The 26,200-nt window shown below is 44.7% G+C and overlaps 1 protein-coding gene across 3 annotated transcripts in view; it reads left to right on the top strand.

Annotated features, from left to right (window-relative positions):
* The window catches only part of UXS1 (UDP-glucuronate decarboxylase 1), a 93,467-nt gene that overhangs the window by 44,701 nt on the left and 22,566 nt on the right, over positions 1 to 26,200 (top strand). For all 3 annotated transcript variants that reach the window (XM_025462909.3, XM_025462916.3, XM_049115386.1), the window contains 4 exons: positions 1,958 to 2,138; positions 15,019 to 15,123; positions 18,065 to 18,124; positions 20,999 to 21,120. In XM_025462909.3, coding sequence (XP_025318694.1) covers positions 1,958 to 2,138; positions 15,019 to 15,123; positions 18,065 to 18,124; positions 20,999 to 21,120 — 468 coding nt within the window. The remainder of the gene's footprint in view (positions 1 to 1,957; positions 2,139 to 15,018; positions 15,124 to 18,064; positions 18,125 to 20,998; positions 21,121 to 26,200) is intronic.

Here is a 26,200-nt window from a genome sequence, read left to right on the forward strand (position 1 = left end):
GACCATGAAATTCTGGGGGCACCCAGGTGGCTCAGCGGTTGAGCGTCTGCCTTCAGCTCAGGACATGATCCTGGAGTCCTGGGATCAAGTCCCACATCGGGCTCCCTACAAGGAGCCTGCTTCTCCCTCTGCCTGTGTCTCTGCATCTCTGTGTGTGTGTCTTGTGGATAAATAAATAAAATCTTAAAAAAAAAAAAAAAAAAGACTGAGATTCTGACGTCTCTGACCATATTCTGTCATTACTGGGGATCTGGGGATCTTGGTCAGAACCTCTCTTCCTCTATGTGTCCGTTTCCTGTCTCCAGAATAGAGCAGATTTAGGAAATGGTGCTCTCCATAAAGAAGGAATGCACCTGATTGAAAGCTGATGAGCATCAGGACTTTTCAACCATCCACATTCTCAACCATTATACAGTTGACCCTTGAATAACTCAGGGGTGAGAGACACTGACCATCCGCCCCCCCACCTTGCCACGTGCTGTCGAGAATCCACATGTAACTTTTGACTCCTTTTGCCTGCTGTTGACTGGCAGCCTCACCATGACGTGAACAGTCGAACAACACATACTCTGAATGTTATGTGTATTACGTATTTTGTTCTTAAACTGGAGAAAAGAAAATGTTATTAAGAACATCGTAAGAGAAAATACAATCACCGTACCATCCTGTGTTTATTGAACAAAAATCTGCGCAAAAGTGGAGCCGTGCAGTTCACACCTGTGTTGTTCAAAGCTCAGCTGTGTTTTTATTTTCGTTAGAGCATATGTAAATGTCTGGTTGGTGTTGGTGGGATTCCTCTATGGCTGGCAGGTCCCCACCCCGTCCCCCAGATCTACCTCCTTCAACCAGAGGTGGCTTAGCTTACACCCCTGGTAAACACTGTAATTAGGTATCAGATTTTATCTGAACAGAGCACCTGGTGGCAAACTAAATGTTTTAAGACCCATAGTCCTAAGGGTTTATGTGCTTTTTTTTTGGTAAAAGAATTGGCGGATTTTTTTTCCCTACTGTGAATTCTTTCAGTTTGGAGGAGGAGGGTGAGATGAGTGCAAGTTTTGATGGCAGAGAAGGCGGAGCAGAGAACAGAACAGGGCAGAGAGGGTAGTTTCACAGCCTTGTCTGCTTTCTGAGTTTGTTCTTTTCACTTCTTCCTCCCCAAAACGCAGTATGCTTTATCTGGCCCCCTTCACTTATACCACATAATTTGAATAGTCTTTTATTAGTTTAAATGATGTTTTTCCGTCGTGGTTGCCTCTTTCCATTTGTTGTGGCTCAGGTCTTGGAAGCACAATATTGCTGGCCCCCTGCCCCCCACAACTGCATCTTGTCCCTGTTGGTGCACCCCATGCAGCGTTTGCACTCCCATTCAGACACTGACCCAGCGGTAGAACCTAATCATTTAGGGCTTTGGTCTGCAAAAGTATCTGTTGCTTATTCATTTGTTCTTGTAAATAGTTGGAAAGATCGTTTTTTGTTTTTGTTTTGTTTTTTATGAGGGTTTTTTTGTGTGTGTGTCCAGTTTAAAAAGCACTTACATTATTTGGTAGTTCACTGAATCTCTGCACGTTGCTAATCATTTTTTAAAAGAGAGTCATTCTGAAACTCTCCAGGAGTAGTGGTAGAGTTATACAACTGATGTTCAGTGTCCTCTCCATTATAAAACAAGAACCTTTTAATATAAAATTCTCTGTAAGAGGAGACATTTGGAAACTTGTAACTTTCTATACTGTCGACTGGGTGGTAGCTTAAGTTTTTAGGCTGCTTAGAAGTTGACAGTAGTATAATGACTTGTTCTGGAGGAAAAGTGAAGATGCTGCCTGTAAACAGTGTCTTCTTCCTTGCTCTCCTACCAAGTTTTAAGTTGAGGCTGCACCATAGGCATATCCCCTTGAAGTTGGTTGTCACTGTGTCCTCTTGTGCTTTCTCTGGGGACATTGGGCACCGTGTCCTGGTGCAGATAACCGGAGGAGCAGGGTTCGTGGGTTCTCACCTCACCGACAAGCTCATGATGGATGGCCACGAAGTGACTGTGGTGGACAACTTCTTCACCGGCAGGAAGAGGAACGTGGAGCACTGGATCGGCCATGAGAACTTTGAGCTGATAAACCACGACGTGGTGGAGCCACTCTACATCGAAGGTGAGCGAAAGTGCACATTAACAGCACATTGAGCCCGGTGGGTGGGCTCCCCAGAGCAGCTGGCCCCCAGCTGAACCTTCTGACCTGGCCACAGTGAGTTTGAGCTGTGCCTCCTTTCTGAAACGGTCTTACTGGGTACAAGGCACTATCCTAGTTTCTGTGATAAGATAACGATTACGGCAGTGTGGGAATTTGACTTCACTGTTTTGAGCACTCCTGGCTTTGAGTGTTGTGGTCTGTTCAAGAAGGGCTTGTGTAATCCTCCCCACTGCATCACACATCAGTTGCCCATCCCACTCAAGTAAAAGTACTTCTAGCTCCCTGCAGGGTGCTAGCTGGTATGGAATGCTGATTAATAGTGAAATTCCACATCTAAGAGTTTAAAGCCTCAGTAACTTTGTTATTCTAAAGGAGTTGGGGGTTGGGGGCTATGTGAGTTGGATGGTGGTCCCCCAAAGAATATATCGATGCCTTAAACGCTGGAACCTGTGAATGTGATCTTATATGGGGAAAAGGTCTTTGCTGGTGTAATGAAGTTCATATCTCAAGATGAGATCAGTCTGGATTTCCAATGGCAAGTGTCTTTGTAAGAGACGGAATGGAGAGGACACAGACGCATGGTGAGAAGAGCACGTCTCTTGGAGACCGAGGCAGAGATTGAGGCCACGTAGCCCCAAGCTGAGGACTACCTAAAAGCCAAGGAGGGATTCTCCTCTAAAGTGTTCAGGGGAAGTGTGGCCTTGCCAGCAGCCCCCGTTTTCTACAACTGTGGGAAAAGAAATTTCTGGTGTTTTAGTTTGCCTGATATGTGGCACTTTAGCTACAACAGCCACAGGAGCTGAATATGGGGGCCTCTGGTGGACTTTTATTGAGATTGTCTGAGGTGCTTGGTTAGCAGGCTTCTAAGGGCCTTGAGGTCACCAGACTTCACGTTCGTTCTCATTTAAATCTGACCAGAACCCTGAGAGTAAATGGTATCATCCTCTCTTGAATGTATAATGGAAAACTGGAATTGGGTCGTGGTCTGCCCAAAGCCCTGCGGCTGTGAAGTGGTCAGGCCAGAACTCAGCCTCGGGTTTCAGGCTGCGATCATCACCCGCCCCTCCTCCTGTGTGGGTAGTGTGGCCTTCTGCCTTCAGGTGTTAACCAGTCCTGCGTATATTCCCTTGTCAATAGCAGGTATCTTGGAGAGTCCCTGTAATTACTGAGCAGGCTTACTGTGGGTATTCTATGTTTCATTTACTCCTATCCTTGAAAGTTCTCCAGTGTTTTATTACAAGTATCTTCTTCGTCTGAGTTTTATTTCCTTAATGAAGAGTTTGAATGTGAATTTGGCCAAATGCTGATAATGTCTTCATTGTTTGGTGTTGTCTGTTTCACTAACTCCTGAATAGCCCTGGGCATTATCTTCAAAAACTACTAACAAAAATATTGCTAACTTGATCGAAAACACATGGTTCTTTGGTGACTAACAAAAAGTTAGAATTTCTAACATGTTAAGTTTCATAAAAGAAACCTAAATACTTTCTTTTACCTTTTCAAAAAAATTTTGCTTTTCATAGTTCTTCATAATAGGGATATTAATCATTTAGTATATATTTAGTACCTGCCTGCCCCTCCCCCCGAATCTGGCTTTTATTTAATTGAAATTTTATAATTACAGTCTCATCTGTTTGTTTTCCCTCTGTGCTGTTCTATTTCTTTTATGCTGTAAGTTCTTTTATGCTGTAAATTTTATTCACCAAGAATAGAGAAATATTTAGTCACGGTGTCCTTTGTGTGATTTTTTTTTTTAAACATGTGATTATTTAATTTATCAGGGAAATATTTTAGGGTTAGGCTGTAGTTAGTGAAGTGAGCCTAGGTAGTAGATAAATTAGCTCCCCTTCACCCTGGACTTGATTGTGGGTTTGCTGTGAGGGTTAATTGAGGTAATGCACGTGATGGGGCGCTTACAGGCGGAATTGCAAAGTGTGGGCGATAGCATGCTGCAGTGAAAGTCCTCCCTCATGCAATTAAGGTCATGAATCAGCTGGCTCTAAGATAACTGTGATTACCTGGGATTGTGTGGGTGGGCCCACGTGATCACGCCGGTATTGCAAAGCAGTGGCGGCAGAAGGTGGAGGAGCTAGTTGGAGAGATTTGGTAGGAGGGATGCCACCGAGAGATAGGCACGGGGGAGGTTGGGGGGATTCGGGGTATGAGGAGGACTCGACCCACGGCTGTTGGCTTTGAAGGTGGCCTGGAGCCAGAGTGTGCCGGCAGCCCACAGCCAGCACGAAGATGGGGACCTCAGTGCTGCAGCCTCATGGAACTGAATTTTGTCAACAGCTTGACTCACCCGCTGATGGCAGGAATGCATGCAGCCCTGCTGACACCTGATTTCAGCCTGTGAGGGCAGAGATGAGAACCAGCTGAGCCACACTGTGCGTGGCTTCTGACCTGCAGATGCAGTAGATTATAAATGGGCATTTTTTTAGCTTCTAAGTTTGTTAGGGCATCAGGAGAAAACTGCAGAGCTTAGCATAGGGGCTGGCGCCTAGTAAGTGTTCCCCCAAATAGTAGCTGCTGTTATTATTGCTCTATTTCCGCACATGGCAGTAAACATTTGTGAAATGAAACTATTGATCACATAATTTAGTACTACCAAGAAGCTGAAACTTAGTAAACACAGTATGTTGGTAAGTAAATTATCTGCTTTGCCTCAGAGCCTTGACACCAGAACTATTTGAGACCATTTCTCCTGCTTCAGGCAGTAGACTCCGTGTAGAGGACAACCATGAATGCACCAAGTGGACTCGCACAAGAAAAGGTTCATACTTCTTGCCCTTTGCTGTGGGAGTGGCACCCGTGCAGGAGTGCATAGAACATTTCCCCACCTCCATAGTCTAAAGCCTGTTTTCCACTTTCTCCAACCTTAGCACAGAGTCAGTCCCCCCACCACCTCCCCATTTCCTCACTCCTTCTGCCCCCACAGGCCCACCTGAGTCTGCACCCCATATGGGTAAAAGAGCACCCATCATTGGATCCCATGTGTGGGTACAGTAGTGCGTTTCACGGGCAGTAATCCTTCCCCCACCAAGCCAGACACAGCATGAATTTAACCAGATGAACTTAGCTTGATTTGCTCCCTCCCCTCGGTGTTGCATCGTCACATGGAGGATGACATAATTCAGGGCACCCTTGTGTGACCTGTCATCACCTTGAGTTTGCATTGCTTGCCATAGTTCACTTACACTGCAGTTTTTCCTCTGATTGAATTTTATAGCCGGTGCTCATCCTAGGTGGGATTGCCATTTAGGGTAGTGTCTTTGAGTAGCCAGTTTTTGAGCAGTGATGAACAAGTTAATGTGTCCCATTGATGGGATAAAATTATTCTCCTATGTGTGGTAGAGTGTATTACAAAGTATGTACACCTAGTGTTCTCATAACTCTGCTTTTGAGTACCTTTTTCCTAGTAAAAGAAATTCCATTTGATGTGATGTTTATACCATAGCAGGAATGTTCTTCAGCTCTGAAAAGCATTTTATGGAACTTGTTTTGGTTGGTTTTTCTGGGGCTGACAAGTTGTTTGGATTCTTTTTGTTGTTGTTGTTGTTGTTTGGATTCTAATGGGGTAACAATGGTGTCACTTAATTTGGCAGTGTCATGGTGGAGCTTCATTAATTTTCCTTCACAGATTTCCTCTTGTTATTTTCAAAGTGTAACCATTATGCCTCAGAAGCAGAGGCATTTTAAAAAAAATTTTTAAAGTGATTTAACTAAAAAATTTTAATTTCTAAAAATTTATAAAATTTTTAATTTTATATTTATAAAATTTTATATTTATATTTATAAAAAATTTTAAAGCGATTTAACTGTTGTGGGAAATTAACTGTTGGATGCACTTGAGCGTGGTGAGATTGGGAGGGGAGAAAGTGATTGCCACACGCCCAGGGTCAGGGCTGAGAGTGGGTACCATGGAATTCAGGGATCGCCATGTAATCATGAATTGTAAACTGCTTTAAGACCAGTGGTGCTGTTGTCATGGGGGTTCTGTTAGAGGCCTCCACGTTGTCTGGGCTATGTTATATAGAGGAGTATCACTGCTTTGGAAGGAATTATAATACTGAAATAACTGAATCTGGTTTCATATTGCTTTAAAAGAACTCTGGATTTTACTAAATGAGACATTGAAGTTTCAGATAGTGAATCCACCCTGCAAATATTGAGCTGTGGAAGGAGTAAGGTTAATTCTTGCAACCCATCTATTAAGGGTTTGGGGAAGGTTCTGACAAGCCAGATTTGGGAAGTAGCAGATGTGTTCGGGTTTTGTGAGGGTGATGCCAGGCCATGGAGATTGTGAAAGGAGGTACGCGCTGGGACAGCCCCTCATTCCAGCCTGGAGGCCTGGCGGGCAGTTTTGGGCCACAGGGGGCTCTGTGAGAAGGGAGGATGTCTGGAGAAAGATCCCTGTGATCATGGGGGCAAGGATGATTTGGGATGCATGGGACACGGAGCACTGACCCCAGAGACTTTTCAGAGAGAGCTAACTCTGCTGAAGGATAGACGGTCCCCAACTTATGATGATCAACTTAAAGATTTTATGACCTTAATAGTGGTGTGATAACAGTACACATTCAGTAGAAACCACACTTCAGATTTTTCATTTGTATCTTCTGGGCTAGGAACATGCCGTCCCATCCTCTTGTGATGCTGGACAGTGACAGCCACAGCTCCCAGTGTGATCGCCAGCGATCACAAGGGTCAGCAACCTGTACGTATTACAAAGTAGGCTTTGTGTTAGAGGATTTTGCCCAACTGTGGGCTAATACAAGTGTTCTGAACACATGTGGTACAGGTGAGGCTAAGCTATATGTTCAGGACTTCCTCATCATTTGAATGTAGTATAGTTTTATTATTGGTGTTGTTCGATATCTAGGATGTTTGCAAATACGGGGCCATGATGAACCCTGCTTGAGAAAGCTGCCCCACATACACATCAAAGCCACTTTTGTTAATTGCCTTAGACTCATGTCCAGGCTCCTGATGTATACAGCCTGTGACCCTCCAGATGCTGTCCCAATTTACTTGTCCACTGTCTGCATAAGCAGGAATCTTGAAACTGACATTTCTATAGAGGACAGAAGAAGAGACAGCCATTGCATCATGGGGAGCCTGCTTCTGGAACATGCAGTTACCTGACCTGTAAGAGGTCCTGGAAAATGAAAGCAGAAAATGACCATCATAAACACTCTATGAATACTGACTGTGCTCCGGAGGTAGATAGGTATTATTCTCATGTACAAGTCAGGAACCAGTGCCTGGAGTCCCATATCGCACCTCGTACCTAGGTGTGGGGATCCTGTGCAAGGCCAGGAGGGGTGGGTACCAAGACAGGGAAGACAGGGAAGGCTGGACTGGCATACCCAGATGCCCCAGAGTTGACCATGAGTGATGGATGGAAACTGCATTTGCCAAGAGTATTGGGTCTGTGTTGATGTAGATACTTGAGGAGTGCTATTCTGATGAGATTTTTGTTGAATTATAATTTAGACATTTTTTTTCTCCCTTTCAGTTTTTGTTGCAAATGTAAACATAAAGTGCAAAGGCTGCAGATCCAAGATTCCCCCTCTGTTAAACTTGGGGTGGGGGGAGGGGGGATTTCTGCAGGGAAGCTCCGGCACCATGGGTGCTTTCTCACCACCGTGTTATCATGGTGACCCTTTAGCACTTGGGGGAGATTCCGAGGGAGGTGAGGGCAGCTGCTGGCCGCAGGAAATGGACAGGCGGCAGCACTGACTGTAACTTTTGATGCTGGGGCTGAGGCAGATCTCTGGCATGTACAGTCTTCCCTTTGCATTAAATCAATATTATTTAATATGAAATCAAGGCAAAAATCCCACTCTCAGTTCTTTGTGCCAAGAGAGAAATTTGGTCTTTACACTGAAAAGTTCTATATCTTCTAAAATCCTGTTTTCCATCATAAATGCTGGTGTTGGGGAATCAGGGTGAAGGCCTTATGTTCCACGTGGCAGACGGGAACATCTTGTGCAGCATTTATGGCAGGGCTCTGGCCTAGACTACAGGGAAAGAAAGTGTATCAATGGGAGTACCTTTATGCTGGGATTTTACTGTATGCTAAATAATTGCACCAATTCACAGCACCAACCAACTTTTTGTTTTATTCAAAGCTTCAGGGTACAACTCCTTAATGGGTACCTTACCAGTTTAGTAAGGTGTGGCTCTGGTACAGGGAAGCAGTCAGACACAGGCCACGAAAATCACTGGGAGATGTAAACATTCAGTTGGTTTTTATGTGGATTTCCCCTTTGGTAGGAAACTATACTTGATTTTTTTCATGGAGCCTGAACAATTCTGGGTGATCTCAAGTTGTTCAATTTCGACACCTTTTCCCTTTCATACTTATGTATCATCTGTGTATTTTCAGGCACAGTGACATTCATCCTGAAAATCTATAGGATGTTGGTTTGTGGTCAGTATAGTTGCAGGACTGTTGTTTTTGGGATTGATGGTGGGGCCGAGTGTGCCTCAGTTGGACCCCACCCCTTGGCCATCCTCTTCCCAGCATAAAAATAACGTCCTGTGTTCTGGCAGGAGTGCTGCTTTGGACCTATTTAAGGAAATTCTGTGAAAAAGTAAACACTAGTTTGCTTTACTGTTTCCCTTCTTTGATCATTAATTTGAGCTCTTTTAGGGCTAATTGTTTAGGCTCCTATTTTTCTGGCCATGATTACAGCTCATGGCCCTTGCAAATGTGACAGGGTCACAAGGTCACTTGGTCAAATGGAGAGGCTCAGCTCCAGTGAATTAATGGGCATGCCCTGCTTTCTCGTCTTCTCTCCCTCCCCTCAACTTAGATGTTTGAACATCATGTTCATTTTTGGTGTATGTTTTTGCAGTGCAGTTGACATCTTTTGAGGACTTTTTTTCCCCCCTGGGCTGTGAGGGTTCACTTTGCTGTTATTATTAATACTGCTTAGTACTTTTATAGCACTTCTCATTCTTCTGATTATTTATGTTTGTTCTAAATCCCCCCCACCCCTTCTCTCCTCTTCAGAATTCCTTACCCAAGTAATTGCTCAACAGCCTCCATTGCTTGGTCCTTTCTAGGACAGGGACCAGAGTTACTGTCATTAAAGCTCCAGACAGAACACATTCTCATGGGAAGGGGAGGGACTGTTGGATATATTGATTTTCATAGGATTTCAGATTCTTTTTAAACATGATGCATCAGTGGTACTACTTAAAAGTGACAGTTTTTAGGGCCCACCTTAGCCTTTCCTGGTGGGATGACCAGGGAGCTGTGGTCAGGCTGAACTACAAGGTGTGAAAACATCAACAAACCAGATGGAATAGCTTTTTGGATAAAGAGGCCAGTCTATGGCTCATCTCCTTACTCAGCTCGCTTTAGTGAGCTCTGCTCCCAAACTGGCCCTGGCTCCGGAGCCACGTAGGGGGAATTGGTGTTTCTTATAAGCCTGTCTAGCCCTTCTGATGCATTAGATCTGCCCGGGTATCTGCATTTGTGTGTGCACATAGGTAACAAGTAGGGGGCACCCTCCTGCAGAGAGCAAAGCTGTGTGGAGCACCTAAGGAGGAACAAGGCTGTCTTGTTCTCAGTGACTTTTCATCTGGTGAAGAGGATGTGTAGAAAGGCCCAGACAAGGCGGGGTGCAGTTAGTGCCACGGACAGCCAGCAGTGAGAGTGATTATCTCTGACAGGGCCTGTGGGAGGGCTTTGCACATAAACTGACCTCTGAATTGAGCCTTCCAGGATAAAGTGTAGACTCGTGCTTATGCACAGGAGACAAGGAGCAGGTTGGAAATATTCATGTGTTTTATTTGGTGTCTGACTTACGAGGCACAGGCTCTCAGAGCACCCACTTTTCTAGTCTTTGATGCACTATGACTTCTTCGCTGCAGATGTTGTCACCTCAAGAGTAAAAACTGCTACATGATTTGTTCTGTGAGATCACAACCCATACACCTGGTTGACATGGTCTTTGGGAAGCATGTGGCGGCTGCACCTGCATGAGCAGAAATCCAGGGGAGCAGGCTCCAGGTCCAGGCACACGGTTATGTGCTCTCCGGTGTGGTGCACAGGTCTGAAGGCCTGGCCAGATGAATTCTGTTGTGGATCTGGCCCACTCTTGCTCAAGAGCGGCAGCGGGGTGTGCTGAGGTATTTTGCACAGAGGAGATACAACACGTGTATGTGGAGTTGGTGGTCTGCTGCCTATACACCTGCCATCTTTGAGCTCTGAAGCAGGTGAGCAGGGACGGACTGACCCATGCTCTTACTGGTCTGTCTGTAAGCTACAAAGGGTAAAACAACCTAAGAAGGACAGCATTCCATGAGACCTGACTTGTTAACTTAAACTTTGTAAGTGTTTATGTTTGCTTTTTATTTTTAGCTGTTTATCAACTCAGAATAACTCCAGGGTGGGGGTCAGGAAGCAGTCACAGGATTTTCCTTTACTCTTAATGAATTTGCATGTTAAGATTATAAACAATTTCAAAAGGTTTTGAGTTTTCTTGGTTTTCTTGAAGAAAGATTGGTCTTTAAAAGTGTGGGTTCTATTTTTAAATAAGTAGTTTTCAAATGTGGCTTTAAAAGTATGCGTGTGTGTATATGTGTGTCCAGAGTCTCCCCACCTGGAGTGTCTGCATCTGGATGCCAGGGGTGCAGGCATCTCTCATTCAGAAGCTTCACTGGGGAGCTCGTGTATCCGGCAAGGATTGATTGAGAATCTTGAATGACAGCAGTGGTCAGGAACCTGACTTTTAGCTCTTATATTCCTAGGGGAGAGACAGGAAGAACAAATAGATGGAACCTGACTTTTAGCTCTTATATTCCTAGGGGAGAGACAGGGAGAACAAATAGATAAACCCAAACCATTCATCTTGACTTCAGCTTTAGTAAAAGTTAAGCCCTTTTCCCACTAATACTCTTTTCATCTTTTACTGCTTACAAGTATCTTACTTTGCTTTTTGCCATCTTAACCATTTTTCAAGTGTATCAGCCAGTAGTGTTAAATACACTGTATTAGACCAGATCTCCAGAACTTAACTTTTTCGTCTGCAAAACTAGAACTCTCTAGCCATGAACAGTAGCACTCCTCCCACAGGCCCTGGGAACCACTGACCTACCTTCTGTCTCTGAGTTTGACAACTCTAGGTACCACTTATAAGTGGAATCCTACAGGATTTGTCTTTTTGTGACTTGATTGTTTCACTTTAAGGTAATGTCCTCAAAGTACATCTTTGTTCTATTGTAGTATGTGACAGGATTTTTTTCATTTTAAGGTTGAATAGTATTTCACTGCATGTATGTGTATACACTATTTTTGTCTATCTGTTCATTTGTCCATGGACACTTGAGTTGGTTCCACCACATGGCTATTGTGGATAGTGCTGCTGTGAACATGGGTGTGCAAATATCTCTTTGAGACCCTGCATTCAGGGTCTCAGAAGTGGGATTCTTGCTCTTTTATCCTCAATAATACCTGTTATTTTTGGCTTTCTTTTTTTTTTAATAGTAGCCATCCTAATGGGTGTGAAGTGATACCTTACCTCATTATGATTTTGATTTACATTTCTCTAATGGTTAGTGATGCTGAACTTCTTTTCATGTGCTTGTTGGCAATTTGTGTGTCATCTTTGGAAAAATTATTCAAGTGTTTTGCCATTTTTTGAGTTATTTGAGTCTATTGTTGATTTATAGGAACTCTTTGTATATTCTGGATATTAACACCTTATCATATATATGACTTGTACATATTTTCTCCTATTGTGTAGTTTGTCCTTTTAATGGTGATTGTGTCCTTTGATATTGTCAGAAAAGTTTTTAAAGTTGATGTGATGCCATTTTTCTATTTTTGCTTCTGTTGCCTTTGCTTTGGTGTCATATCCAAGAAATCTTTGCCAAATCCAATGTCCTACAGCTTTTTCCCTGTTTTCTTCTAAGAGTTTTATTGTTTTAGGTGTTAGGTTTAGGTCTTTTGTCCATTTTAAGTTAATTTTTGTATGTAGTGTAAGACAAGGATACAACTTTATTCTTCTGTGTATAGATACTCATTTTCCAGGGATCCCTGGGTGGCTCAGCGGTTTAGCGCCTGCCTTTGGCCCAGGGCGCTATCCTGGAGTCCTGGGATCGAGTCCCACGTCGGGCTCCAGGCATGGAGCCTGCTTCTCCCTCCTCCTGTGTCTCTGCCTCTCTCTCTCCCTCTCTCTATCATGAATAAATAAATCAATCAGTCTTTTAAAAAAAAATACTCATTTTCCCAGCACTGTTTGTTAAAGAGATTGTCCTTTCTTCACTGAGTGGCTTGGTATCCTGTCGAAGATCACTGAACTGTGTACACAAGGATTTATTTCTAGACTCCATATCCTGTTCCATTGGTCTGTGTGTCTGTCTTTATGCCAGTAACACACTGCTTTGATTACTGTAGCTTTGTATTGTTTTGAAATCAGGAAATGTAAGTCTTCCCACTTTGTTCTTTTTCAAAATTGTTTTGGCTAGTCAGGGTCCCTTGAAATTCCATATGGATTTCAGGATGATTTTTTTTTTTTTCTGTAAAAATCATTGTTGAGATTTTGATAGAGATGGTATTGCAGAAGTATTTTTAAAATAAGAAGACTTCTTTAAAAATCTCATCAGAAATTTGCTGGAAGTCTTAGCAAGAGGGAAGCCTCACAAATAAATATCCAGCAGATGAGACCCACAGTCTTACACATGTTGTTCTTGCCTCCCTTGAGGTATGGTCATGGTATAGGAGAAACACATCATTTACCAGAATGTTCTGTGAGCCTGCATAGTAACTAGAACCCCTTTCCAAAGATACTGTCTCCATATAACCATCTGCTTCCCTTTCTCCTCGTCTTGGTGGTACTTGTGTATTGAGCCTCCCACATGTGCTTGGGCTTGAAAGACTGAGATAATTAGGGTGAATTGAGTGGAGACCAAGCTCACAGTCTAGAATATCATGCTCTTGTACAGAGCCACTACTTTTGCCCTTTGTTGGAAGATAAGAAACTTGTTCAGCTCTCACCCCTGGTGGGAGAGCATGTTCCAGAGTAACCCCAGCCCCCAGAAGGCACTGCAGTGATTCCCATGCCATCCTGGGCATGACAGGAGATTTTCAGCAGGGGACAGCTGGTGAGTGGATGTGGGTGGGGAGGTAGGGCACTTTCTGGTGGGAGGGGATGTTTTCTGAAAAAGTTGTTTTGGAGAATTTACCATGAGGACTGTTTTTCCCAGTTTATCTTTCGCCTGTCATTTCTGAAACCTAGCCCCTAATGTGCTGTTACCTAAAAGAGAGCAGTGGTCCCTGGATGGGAAGAGGGTGGGAGACCAGGGGAGTACCTGTGGGCCCTCTTATATGGGTGCTGAAGCCATGTACAGGGAGGATTCTTGTTGGCAGGGGTGTTTCAGACCACCTGTTCCTTGGCTTGCTATGATGGTGGTGATGTTTTCTCTCACTTGGAGCTGAAGTAGAATGGTGCAGCCCAGACTTGTCTGTAGGGATGGCTTCCTAAACATGCTTATTCATCGCTGCTATTTCACAGGGAGATGTTGTTTCCCAGGGGCCTCTCTGTTGTGTGGCCAGTACAACCCAGGAGAGCAAGGGTTGGGGGTGGCAATGTCACAGTGCATGCCTGTGCATGAGGGGAGTTGTGTAGAACCCACTCGTTTTGCCATTCATGGTTTTAAAAACCACTCTCCTACTGCAGCTTTACTAATGGTAGTACCATATAGTGCTCAAAAAGCTCTAGGTTTGGATTTATATTAAACTGGGTTCAAATCCTGGCTTTGTCATTATTTTAGCTGCTTCATCTGCAAGCTTCTTAATCTCTAGTGTAAAACAAGAATAACAGTACTTTACCCTCAAAATTATGATAATAATTATAATGTGTTTTCAGCTGCTTAGTGATTGGTGTCAAAATCTATGTTCTCAAAATGCCTCCGGCTTAAAACTCAACAGTCTTCATTGTCAGTGCAAGTCCAGCCTCTATCCTGGTATTTAAAGTCTCGTACACTGTCACCATACCAAACTTGTCACTTAGACCTTTCAGAGCCTCAACAGAAATTTTGTCCTTTCTCCTCCATGGTTCACAGTACCCTTACTCCCAAGTAACCCGAGTGTGAATGAGCTCCTGGCCCATCTCTCTGTACAGGCAGGTCCACCTAGAGGCCAGACTCCTTGCCTAGTCTCCTTCATCAGACCAGGATCCTCCAGAGCTGGTGATTTGTCATTTTATCTCCACCCTTGTTCTGTGTCCTTCCTGAAATAGGCATTTGATGACTGAAGTTTCATTATTAATGTTGGTTTCCAGTGTGTCAGGGGGTCATTTTTGTTGGTTTTCATTGACTGATTATTTATTGAGCCACTGAGCAGATGCTTAATAAATAATCAGTCAACGAAAACAAAAATGACCCTCCGACTGTCATCTCAGGGTCTGGTTTTATGTACACAAAATATGTGAAAACAAAGCAACAAAAGCATATTTTAGTGCTTTTATGTCAGATTGGTTTTACAAATCAAAAACCTCGTTTGCTTTAAATTAATATTCATGCTTAATTCAGTGTCTGAAAAATCAGTCTTCATTTTGATTTGCGAACTATATCTGGGATAGATCTCAGAAACAGTCAACTCTGTAATCAGATTTCCTCTCATTAGAGAACAGGCCTAGATAACCAGGCCCCCATGTATTTTTGTTGCAGACAATTAGACTTTGTTTTTGTTTAAAGTTCTAATTGCAAAAGCAAATTAGTTCTTATGAAGAATAAAACAGTAACAACTGGGACTTCAGTGAAAGATGCAGAGATGTTTCTAATGTTTTCCTCCAGAATCACCTACTTCCATTTTTGTCTCTAGTTGACCAGATATACCACCTGGCCTCCCCAGCCTCCCCTCCAAACTACATGTATAACCCCATCAAGACCCTGAAGACCAATACGATCGGGACATTAAACATGCTGGGTAAGTTGTCCTTTCCTTATTTCGCAGCTGTTGCTAGGGATACGCCAGACAATTCCAAGCATAGGTCATTGAAGTTCTGTTAAGAGTTTGATCTTGGTCTTTAGATCTTGGTCTCCTTCATCCCCTGTTTGTGCTCTTTCAGAGTGACCTTATGAGCCATCAGTTGTCACAGGGGAACACAGCCATCATAGTAACCAGTCTGCATTCCTCAGTTAAATTCCCAGGAAGAGTGACTACCCAACACTGTGACCACACATCCTTTGCTCACTTTCCCCTCACACCTGGTGTGTGTGCCTCTGGGCTAGAAGAGGCACTGGTGACTCTGATCCGAGGTTGGGTTGGTGCGGACTACACACACGGGGGCTTCTGGAGCACTCCTGGGAGGAGCAGGAGACCGGCATACCTGATGGGGTTGTCCAAGCTGAGTGTCCAAGTCTAGACTGAACTGCAATATTCACTTTGGAAGTGAAAGGTGATGGCATGAGCACCTTTAAAAGTGGCCACCCATGCACGTTCACAAACAAGACCCCTTAGATTTATAGCTGTGGGTGACATGTGCATATTAATGCTTGCATTAGAGACATCTGAAGTTTGACGTGGGTTTCAAAAGCTAGGGGCTTGAATAGTTGCAAAATAGAAAAAAGGAACCACTTTTTAAAATGTCAAGTGAAAAATGGTTTTAATTTTGGGAACATTTAAAACAGCTTCTATAAATGGATTTGGGAAACACAGCACTAAATTTTAATTGAGGAAGCACAGAGACGGGGGATTGAAAGGGCAGCCGGAGATTGGTTTTCGAATCTCTCAGACTAAACACTCTAGGGGGTCAAGCTCTGTGTGAAGTAAAATGATTCATTCTTCTAGTCTAGAAAGGGCATTTGTTCTCTTTGTTGCAACTCCTGCCCTGGCCGCCAGACAAAACAGAGTCCCCATTTCTGCTCAGAGGTAAGACATTGGTAGAGCTGCTTGCTACCCATTCCTGCCACCTGCCCACACACTCTCTGCTTCCCCAGCCACCTTCTTTGTACCCGAGCTAGATGCAGCAGAGGAAAAGCCTCTAAGCCAGATGTTTATAATGATAATGAATACTAATCACTGTGCCCAGGACACATTCCTGTCCTCAGATAAGGATCATCTCAGGCTCTTCTGCTGGGGAACTTGGTGTTTCCTGCAGGAGGTGACATACGGTCCTGGGCACCAGTCATACCAGTGAGGAAGGGACCCTTCCAGAAGGGAGGTACCAGTGAAGTGTTAGGTGGAGAGGACTCTTGAGCCATGGCCCAAGTCTTGAAGTCTGGAAGTCTTGAAGAGGAATGGTAAACTGCTTTCCAGGGCTACAGGGACAAAAAGCTGAAATGGGCGGGGGGCGGGGCAGGGAGGTTACAGGCAGTTGCTAGGCCACAGAGACCCAAGTAAGACTTCTTATGCTGAATGGAGAGAAGTGTTGTCTTTAATCATTTTGCACTTGAGATAAGATGCAACGAACCCCACCTGGCCCCTTCCCAGTGAGGCTCTTCCCTCGCTGTGCCTCCCTATTTCTCTGGGCCCGTGCTCGGCTTCTTCAAGATGAGACTCCTTTGTCCAGTCTGCATAAACCAGGCACTGGAGCAGTGCCCATGGGCTCCCCTGGCTCCCCTGCTGAGAGGTCCATGTGACGATAGAGATGCTCCGTGTCCTGAGTGTATCCATGTCACTGTCTTGCTTGTGGCATCATACTCTAATTTTGCAGGGTTTTACTGTTGAGGGAATTCGGTAAAGGGTTCACAGGATCCCTCTCTGTTAGTTTGTACGACTGCATTTGAATCTACAGTTACTTCAAAAGTTGACCATCAAAAACACCTCAGGATCCTTCCTTTTGAAACTAGAGCTTCTATGGGATAAAGTATAAAGCCTATAAATTCCATGTCCTGCTCTGTCCTGTGTTGCATTGCATCGTGGCATCGGCACAGACGATTTCTAGTTCCTTACTGTTCTGCAGCCCTGTTCTCTTGCTCTTGATGCACATCTTCACTCTTCATGGCTCCCTGCTTCCTTCCTCCTGGTGCTACCTCACCCACACCTCTGGGGCCCCTCATGCTTAGGACATTTCTAGTCACCCAGCTTCCGTAGAAGTGCCTACAGCTTGTGTGTGCCCACCCAGCTCCTTCCCCAGCACTTCACGGGTGCCTTGCTGGACCTCTGCCCCAAGCAGAGCGCTAGCACAGCCAGCCCTTGGGCCTGGTGGCATCTGTGCATGGAGGCACTGTGGGGGAGTACCTTCAGGTTAACTGAAGGGCCAGAGTTTCTTTGCCTTAGGGCTGTGAGCCTCTGATGAACTGCTTAACATTAGAAATCTGAGAGTGTCTGGAGGACTTTCATACTTTCATGACCACCATAGAGCCTGATGTTCTAGGCTGTTCTACCTGTGGGGGGATTTATACAGGAAATGGTTCAGAGCTGGTCACAGGAATGTGGCAGCTCACTTTGGAGAAGCAGAGCATTGAAGGAGACAGGAGAATGGGGTGGAGGGGCCCAGCCAGGGAGACTGCCTCGGGTACACACACAGTGACACATGGTGTGTTGAGGAGGTGGCAGCTGGACGAGTTTGTGGGGAGGATAGTGGAAGTGAAGGTGCGAACAGCCTTGGCTTCTGCCTACCAGCGGTAACCCCAAGCCCGCACCTTCCCAAACTCACAGATTCTCCATTTGGCTCTGCCTCCATTTAGCAGTATCTGACTAAATATTGTGTGTCTGATGGTTCATTTGTATTTTTCTTACTGCTCTTGTTTTTATTTTGGTTCCAACATAGATGCGCTATGAGCCGATGGTTCACAGTGCACAAATGATCAGATATGATTGATGCTAAAAAAATGACATAAATTGGCTACACACATGTGCATATGTAATCTCCCTGTTGCCCCGTAGCCGACTACCTCTCTGATCAGATGTTTGCTTTCTGTAGGACTGGCAAAACGAGTTGGCGCTCGCCTGCTGCTGGCTTCCACCTCAGAGGTGTATGGAGGTGAGTAGCGGGACTCCCACAGGGGCACTTGCTCTGGGCCCAGGGGACTGTATTAGGTGAAGAAGGAGTCAAAAATGAGTCGGGATTCCATTGTAAGAAGGCCCAGCCTACTGTCCCTGTTTGTGTGTAAGGCAGCAGAGAGGCCTACCATCTGAGCCCTCTGTGGTCTGCTCTCAGGGCTGAACCCCTCTTCCTCCTGCCCCAGAACGCTCTCAGAGGACTGTGTTCCTGTCACCTTTCCAGGAAGGCCCTACCACTTACGAACCCACAGAGTGTTTTTTTCCATTCAGCTCTGAAAGGACCCTGGAAATCCTTCATCAGGGATTTCTCTTGCCAGTCTAGCTGGTGCGGGTCATTCTTGGGTGTTAGCAGCGGGAGTGGTGAGCATAACCCACTGGGAACTCGGAGGTTGGCCTTTGCTCACTTGGCGAAGAGATAGGTGCTGATTGCCTCACCTGTTATACAATGATTTCTGGAAGAATCTTAAGTAGATAGTGCCAGAAAACTCTTGAGCCTGTTTTATCAACTTTCACCACCCTCGAGGCCTGTTAAGGAAGCCAGCATTCGGAGCAGGGTGAAGGCTGCATGTTCAGTGCACGCTGATTAACATTTGGTGCTCAGCCAGCTGGTGTGGAGTTGTGGAGAACTGTGTAGTTGAAGCAACAGAAGCGAGGCTCTGACATGGTGTAATCTGTCTACTGCACGTTACTATTTGGGATGGAAAAATGAGGAAGTGAAGGGGCAAAATAGGAAGAGGTGTGTGTTTGTTTTTTTAAATAAGGGAACCAAGTGAAAAAAATAATTACAGAAACAAGGAAATTCTACTAACTGCAGTTCTGTTCTTTGTACTCCCTGTGAAAAGGTAGAAAGCACCATCCACCTTGAATCTCGGCAGTTAAAAGGATCCACCCCCAACCCATTTACCATGATGCTTTTGGAGCAGGCATTGAGTAGACTTAAGTTTCCCCTCCCTGTTGTTTCTGTAGCAAGACTTACAAGGGATCAGTAAATTTCCCTTTAGAGAGAAGATTCCCCTCGGCTTCCTCTGCTGGCTTCATGTGTCACAAGAGGAGGGTGTTGATACATTTCAAAGGGCTCTTTCTAAATGTCCCATATATAAAAGTACTCTTCTTACTGGACCCCTTCTTCTTAACAAGGACCCCTGTCCAATCATCTTCCTGTCGCCTTCTTCATTATCTGTATGTCTGATGACAGCTTGTGTCCCTTAGGGTTCTTAAATAACATTGAGATGTGACAGTTCAGCTCCTGTGTTTGATCAGTGCAGTAAACTGACGCTTCATAGGGTGGGTGTTTGATGTCTTAGCCTCCAACATGCTGAGAAAGGGAGATTAATTGGAAATTAGTTTCAACTCCAGAACTTTTATAGCAACAACATGTGAGGATTTTGTAAAGCCTCGTCTTGAACCTCAGTCATCTGGACACCTCAGCCCAGGGTGCCCATCGAGAGGCAGACACACAAGTGTGCCCGATCTTCTCTTTCTTGCATTTGCCAAATTTATGATGGTCTCTTTGGAGTCTAGGTGGCCCAACTCTTGTCACATATCCCCAAAAAAGGTCTGCTATCAATCATCTGTTACATCTGTGTGAAATTAAGTCACTGGCTTTCTTCTCTCAGGGAGTATTCGCCATAGACCTCTTCTCTCATCCTGCAGTAAAACTGTGCTCCCTTCTTAAGAGAATTTTAAACCATAGCAGTGGCTAGAGAGGTCTGGATCTTTGCCTTGATTTCGCCATGTTGTAGAAGGGGTGCCGGCCTCCTGAAGGGGGCCAGCCAGCTTGGGTGCCTGTGCATTCATGTGTTTGTCCTGCAAAGGTCCTATTGTTCCCATGAGCTTGAAGTCAGATTTTGGCTTTAAGATAAGCAAAAAGGGGTGCCTGAGTGGCTTAGTTGATTAAGCATCTGCCTTCAGCTCAGGTCATGATCTTAGGGTCCTGGATCAAGCCCCACATTGGGATCCCTGCTCTTCGGGCAGCCTGCTTCTCTCTCTCTGCTCCTTACCCCAGTCTTTCCCTCTCTCTTTCAAACAAATAAAATCTTAAAAAAAAAAAAAAAAAAAAAAAAAAGATAAGCAAGAAATGAATTTATAATAGAGTTCCTGTGTATTGTCCAGATTTCTTGGCAAAGATTTATACATTCTATACCATGACTGTATGTACCGTATACATTAGGTATTAATTCACTTTCCAAAAATACACTTGTGTTAAAAAATAATTTGTTGCTAGAGTTCTTTAAATAATCAGTTCCCTTGGCACATCTTAAAATGTGATTGATTTACACATCAGAAAAACAGGAATTGGGAAGTGTAAAATGTGTGCTAAAGGAACAAGCAGTCATTTGCCTGACACTCCATCCTTCCACCCTACTCAGAAGGGGGAAGTAATAGTCTCACTGAGGTTCTCAAGTTTGTTCTCGTCTTGTTGGCACATGGGAAAATCCTCCTGTTGCACAGAGATGCTCTTAAAATCATTTCAATAAGTACATGCTTTACTATAATTATGTATTTTGTAAATATGAAGTGGAGCCATATATCCCTTCACATAGACTACATTTAACTATAGTCTGTATAATAAGTGTTAAGAACAATTTATGGAAGAGAAGGGACACTTGTAGTTGAGATACCTTGGTCTTTTATTTTTTATCCCTGTAAAGTACTGTCCTTACTTAATATGAGAGATGAGAGCAGTGCATCCTTCTGAAACTTGGAAAATGGCCTGTGCCACGTTGATAGGTATCTCCCCATTTGTAAATGTTTACCTTGGTTTTTCTAGAGCAGCCTTGGACGTCATAAATACTCATTATTCAGAATGCGAATGACTGAATGAACACACGGTCTTACTTTCCCATACTCCTAGATCCTGAAGTCCACCCTCAGAGTGAGGATTACTGGGGCCACGTGAACCCCATAGGACCGCGAGCCTGCTACGATGAAGGGAAGCGTGTTGCCGAGACCATGTGCTATGCCTACATGAAGCAGGTATCAAACCATGTTCTGGGGGTTGTGGTGTAGACATTCAGAACACCTGTTCCATCAAATGCAGAGCACCATACAGGAATGAAACACCATAATGAAGTTTGCCTGACAGTGGCCACTGGGGAAGCTTAGTTTTCTCACTACTGTAACTTCATAGTATTATCAGCAGCTTTTCCTGTGTATGTCCTTTTTAAAAAATGATTTTCTGGAGATAAATTCTTCAGTGTGGAGTGCTACCACATGGCTATGAATGGTACATTTCTCCATTGCTTGATTGCCTGCTAGCAGTTAGTAAAGGCCTCTGTTTTCCTGAAGCCTCCAAATCCAAAATACCTTTTTTAGTTTTCTTTGAGTTATTTAATAGGTATAAAAGTGAATTTGTGATTGCTGTAATTTGAACCTTTTTAGGAATTGTTACTTATATTTATTTACTATTGTTTCCTGATCTCTTAATTATTCAATATTGCTGCACTGGGGGCTTCCCCCTTGGACGACATCATGTGGCAGATCCGTTCACCCATGTGCTACGGCAGAAGGAGCCCACGAGACCGAGAGGTGGAGGGTCTGTGTTCCCACCCCGGCTCTGCCTCCTTGTGCCCTGGACTGTGACCTATCCATCATAGCACTGTCTGTCTCCAGGCAAGGGCCCAGTCTAGTCCATCCTTTCCTCGGTTGCTGTCCCTGAATTTGGACCAGTTTTCTGACATCCTCACAGATGTACCCTCTGGTAAGGGGTGGTACGTGGAGGCAGATTGTTGCAGACTAGAGTCAGATGGTGTGGCCCATGCTCCCAGGACTTAGAGACTTGAGTGTCTCTAAGGGTCTGAGGCCAAGGGTCCCGCCTGCAGTTGAGCTCAGATGGCCATGTGCTTTTGCATGACAGAAGAGGTTTGTCAACGTGTCTAGCAGAGTATCCCTGAACACCTTATTTTTTTTCCAGTGGAGAGTTGTCAGGAGCTTTTTTCCTCATATTTTTAATGAAATACTAACATTAAAGACTCATAGAATACTGTGCTGATAGAGGTATTTATTTATTCTCTTCTTTCTCAGCCAGAGGAAAAACTAATTGCTTTCTGAACTACTTTGGGCAATTGGCTTACATTATCCGTTTATCTTAAGAAACATAAATCAATTCTAGAAAAGACATCTTTGTTGTTCTTGAATCCAGAGTGCCTTCACCCCACAATTTAAGATGGTCTCCCAGATACAAAGAACAACCTCTGGATGGGTATGTTGGTACTTGAGAAAACGAACGTGAGTGCTTAACGGGTACATGTTACATTTTACTGCATAATAAGTATAAAGACTATTGAGTTTCTGGACTGTTTTCTTGTATTTTCATTCTTGTGTTATGTAGTAAATGAGTCTGGTGAGTCTATAGGAGATACCTATTTTCTCAAGATGTGACCTCATGATAATTGTAGTAATAATATAGCCAGCATTTATTGAGCACTGACTATATGCCAGGAACTGTGATACACATCCAGACACTAGCCAGGGTATTCATTTCAAACACAGATTAGCGCTGCATCTGTACATGTCATCAGGCTCATGAGCTCAGGAATATAACATCTAGATAAATCTGGATCTGTCAGCATTTACATTTCTGCCCACATAGGTCTTGGGGGGTTAGTGGCATAGGTAGCATTGCTCTGAAAACTGTAAAGTCATCTTCCCATTAGAAGCCCTTTGTGTATACAGTTGGTCTGTACCTGTGTCCCTAAGAGCCCTGATGAGAAGGTACCTCTGCATAGCAGGGGCCATCATTGTGAAGGACAGTCACTCATTTGAGTGATACCTCTACTATGGAATGTCCGGCATGTGCTTCACCCACAGGAGCCCCTAACAGATGACTATTGCATGGATGGAAAAGTCACATTGGTGGTCAAGTGAATAATGTGCTTCTCCCTGGGACACTGAGGGCTCTACTTGGTAGAGCCAAGTTCTACGTGTGGGAACAGTGTATGGATTACTTTCTCTCTTGGTACTAGGTTTGAGAAGACCTTGTGGAAGAAAAGCTCTGTGTTTTTGAGAAGCTTGGGGTCTTGGCTAATAGCACCCAGTAGTCAGTAGATTCATCCAGGCTCATCACATTATTTAGCACACTTTTGCCCAAGGACTCTTGTCTGCCTGGGTGAGTGTTATGGTCACTGCTGCCTGAAATAGCACCTGCCTCTCATTGCAAGTTGGGACCTGTGAGCTGTGTGATGCAACCACCTTCCCGTAGCACTGCTCCTGCTCCTTCAGGATGGCCATTAGGTCAGGAAGTGACTATGCCTCTGCCCCTGTGGGTGATAAGATCATATCTGGTTCTGGTGGCTGCACAGCAGACAAATGGACATTATATCTGAGTCAGAGTCAGGAGTGGCCCCTGAGGGCGTGGGCTGGTCTGCCGGGAGTCAGAGGTGGCCCCTCCGGGTGTGGCCTGGTCTGGGAGAGTCGGAAGAGGCCCCTCAGGGAGCGGCCTGGTCTGGGGAAGTCCGGGGTGGCCCACCTGGGCATGGCCTGCTCTGGGGAAGTTGGGTGGCCTCTCTGGGCACGGCCTGGTCTGGGGGCATCGGGGGGTGGCCCCTCTGGGCACGGCCTGGTCTGGGGGAGTCGGAGGGTGGCCCTTGTGGGCTAGGAGTGCCTGGGGTAAGTTGGCCTCTCTTAGGGCTCAGCCTGTAAGGCAGATTTGTTTAATCACACTTCATTCTCCTAACACCTTTGAGGTAGGGGTGAGTAGCCCATTTTACAGATGGAAAAGTGGCTGCAAAACTTGTGTTTAGCTCCTTGGCCTGTAAGTGGAGTTTGAACCCACACCTGGCTGCCTGGCTGCTGATGGCCCTGCAGGGGGCATTGCAGGTGAGGAAGCTTGGCTCAGCAAAAGAAGATGGCAGCTCCAAGTCCAAGGGCCTCAGTGCTCCGGTGAAGCACACACCCAGCGAGGACACCAGAGCCAGCAGTCCACGCAGCTTTGCTCTGGAATTGCCTGCTGCTCCTTAGAGCAGTGTGGTTAGCCAGTAAGGGGCTGTGTTGTGACATGGTCCGTTCATAGTTCTAAATATTCAGACTTTCAGGATGGCATGGTAGATTCAAGACTTTAGGTATACAATTTATGCTGTCTGGAGACATGAGAAAAGAATGACCAGAAAGAAGGGGAAACCATCATCCTTTGGCATATTTTTAATTCATAATTTTAAGAACTTAAACTCTTTTTTTTAAAAAAGATTTTATTTATTCATGAGAGAAACAGAGAGAGAGAGAGAGAGAGAGGGGCAGAGACACAGGCAGAGGGAGAAGCAGGCCCTATGCAGGGAGCCCAACGTGGGACTTGATCCCGGGACTCCAGGATCAAGCCCTGGGCTGAAGGTGGCACTAAACTGTGCTGCCCAAACTCTTATTTTTTTACATGACCCATCCCTTCTTAAGTATATATTGTCACTTCATTGTGAAGACTGCATATGGTAGGCGGCTGTGTCTTACTCTGAGTAAATCCAATGAATAAGGATTGAGAATATAGTCAAAGTAAATAGAGGTATGAATAATCTTTTTCTAAAGATGTTAAAGATCTGTTCCTAAAGAACTTTTCTAAAGATCTAAAGGAAGATTTTTCTCTTTTCCAAAGGATTCTCAGAATAATGAGTTCATTTTCACATATGGAAATGCCCTAATGTATTGGAAATAGAACTTGATTTCCCAGAAAAATCTGTCCCACATTCACATTTCAAAACACGTCCTTCGGGGAAAGAGAAGATGCAAGTCCTGTGAGTCTCCTTCCAGGAGGTGGAATGAGATGGAACCCAAAGAGGATTTTGACCTTTACAAAAACATGGGAAAAATGAAAATAGTGTTCAAAGTTTGTTTTGCATCCCAGAGGTGGTACTCACCCTGAGCCCCTTCCCCAGGAGCCCCACTCAGCATCACACTGGATGCCTGGGCTCTGACCTGTGTGGGAGCATGTGAGCTTACTCTTGATTTATTCTGTTCATGTTAGCAAGGTGTGTCCTTGGGTATCAGAAGAGCCTAAGAGAAGTTATTTTGGGGGGTCTGAGAAAGCTAAAAGATTCATGGTAATTGCTTCTTTGTTTTACGTCATCCTGGCTTCTGTAGGGTTTCATAGGAATGCTCAAATACTGGGAGAAACCTGTCCTTTGAACTTGTCAGAGACGAATTAAAGTGTATTTTCTTTGTGCACTTGGATGCAATGCTTTTGTAAATGTGGGGACTTTAAATGTGGGGACTTGTCTGCATGCTGTGGTTGGTGCTTGGTGTGCATTGTAGCTCACGGCCCTGCACAGGTACGACTCTCTGGAGTCCGTGGCCCACCAGCTGGGGCTGGGTCTGCAAAACAAGCCACCATTTGTAAATCTGTAGATTGGCAGAGCAGAAAGGCAGCTCAGAAATCATCCAGTGGCCAAGTCCACTAGCCTTGAGGGTTTTATTCTCTGGCATCAGAAACTTTTAAGAAATTAGAGGGTTCAGATGTATATTTTAGTTTAAAAAAGAATTGAGGGCAGCCCAGGTGGCTCAGCGGTTTAGCGCCGCCATCGGCCCAGGGTGTGATCCTCGAGACCCAGGATCGAGTCCCACACCAGGTTCCCTGCATGGAGCCTGCTTCTCCCTCTGCCTGTGTCTCTGCCTGTCTCTCTCTCTCTCTCCTGTCTGTGTTTCTCAGGAATAAATAAATAAAATATTTTTAAAAATAAGTAATAATAATAAATTGATACTCGGGGCACCGGGGTGGCTCAGTGGGTGAGCATCTGCCTTTGGCTCAGGTTATGATTCCGGGGTCCTGAGATTGAGTTCCACATCAGGCTCCCTGCAGGGAGCCTGCTTCTCCAACTCTGCCTGTGGCTCTGCCTCTCTCTCTGTGTCTCTCATGATAAATAAAGAAAATATTTTTAAAAATAGATATTCAACAAGCAGCTAACAAATCAGATGTTTGAAGGTAGTGTTCACCCTTCGGTGTGAAGACCTGGGGCCTGGACTTGCCCACCATAACCTTGGCTCCTGGCTCTGCCACTTGCTCATCAAGCCCTTCCCACATCTAGAAACAGAGTAGTATTTGCCCCCTCCTGGCCTCACTGTGAGCATTGGCCTA

This window comes from Canis lupus, chromosome 10 (assembly GCF_003254725.2).
Source record: "Canis lupus dingo isolate Sandy chromosome 10, ASM325472v2, whole genome shotgun sequence".
Lineage (NCBI taxonomy): Eukaryota > Metazoa > Chordata > Mammalia > Carnivora > Canidae > Canis > Canis lupus.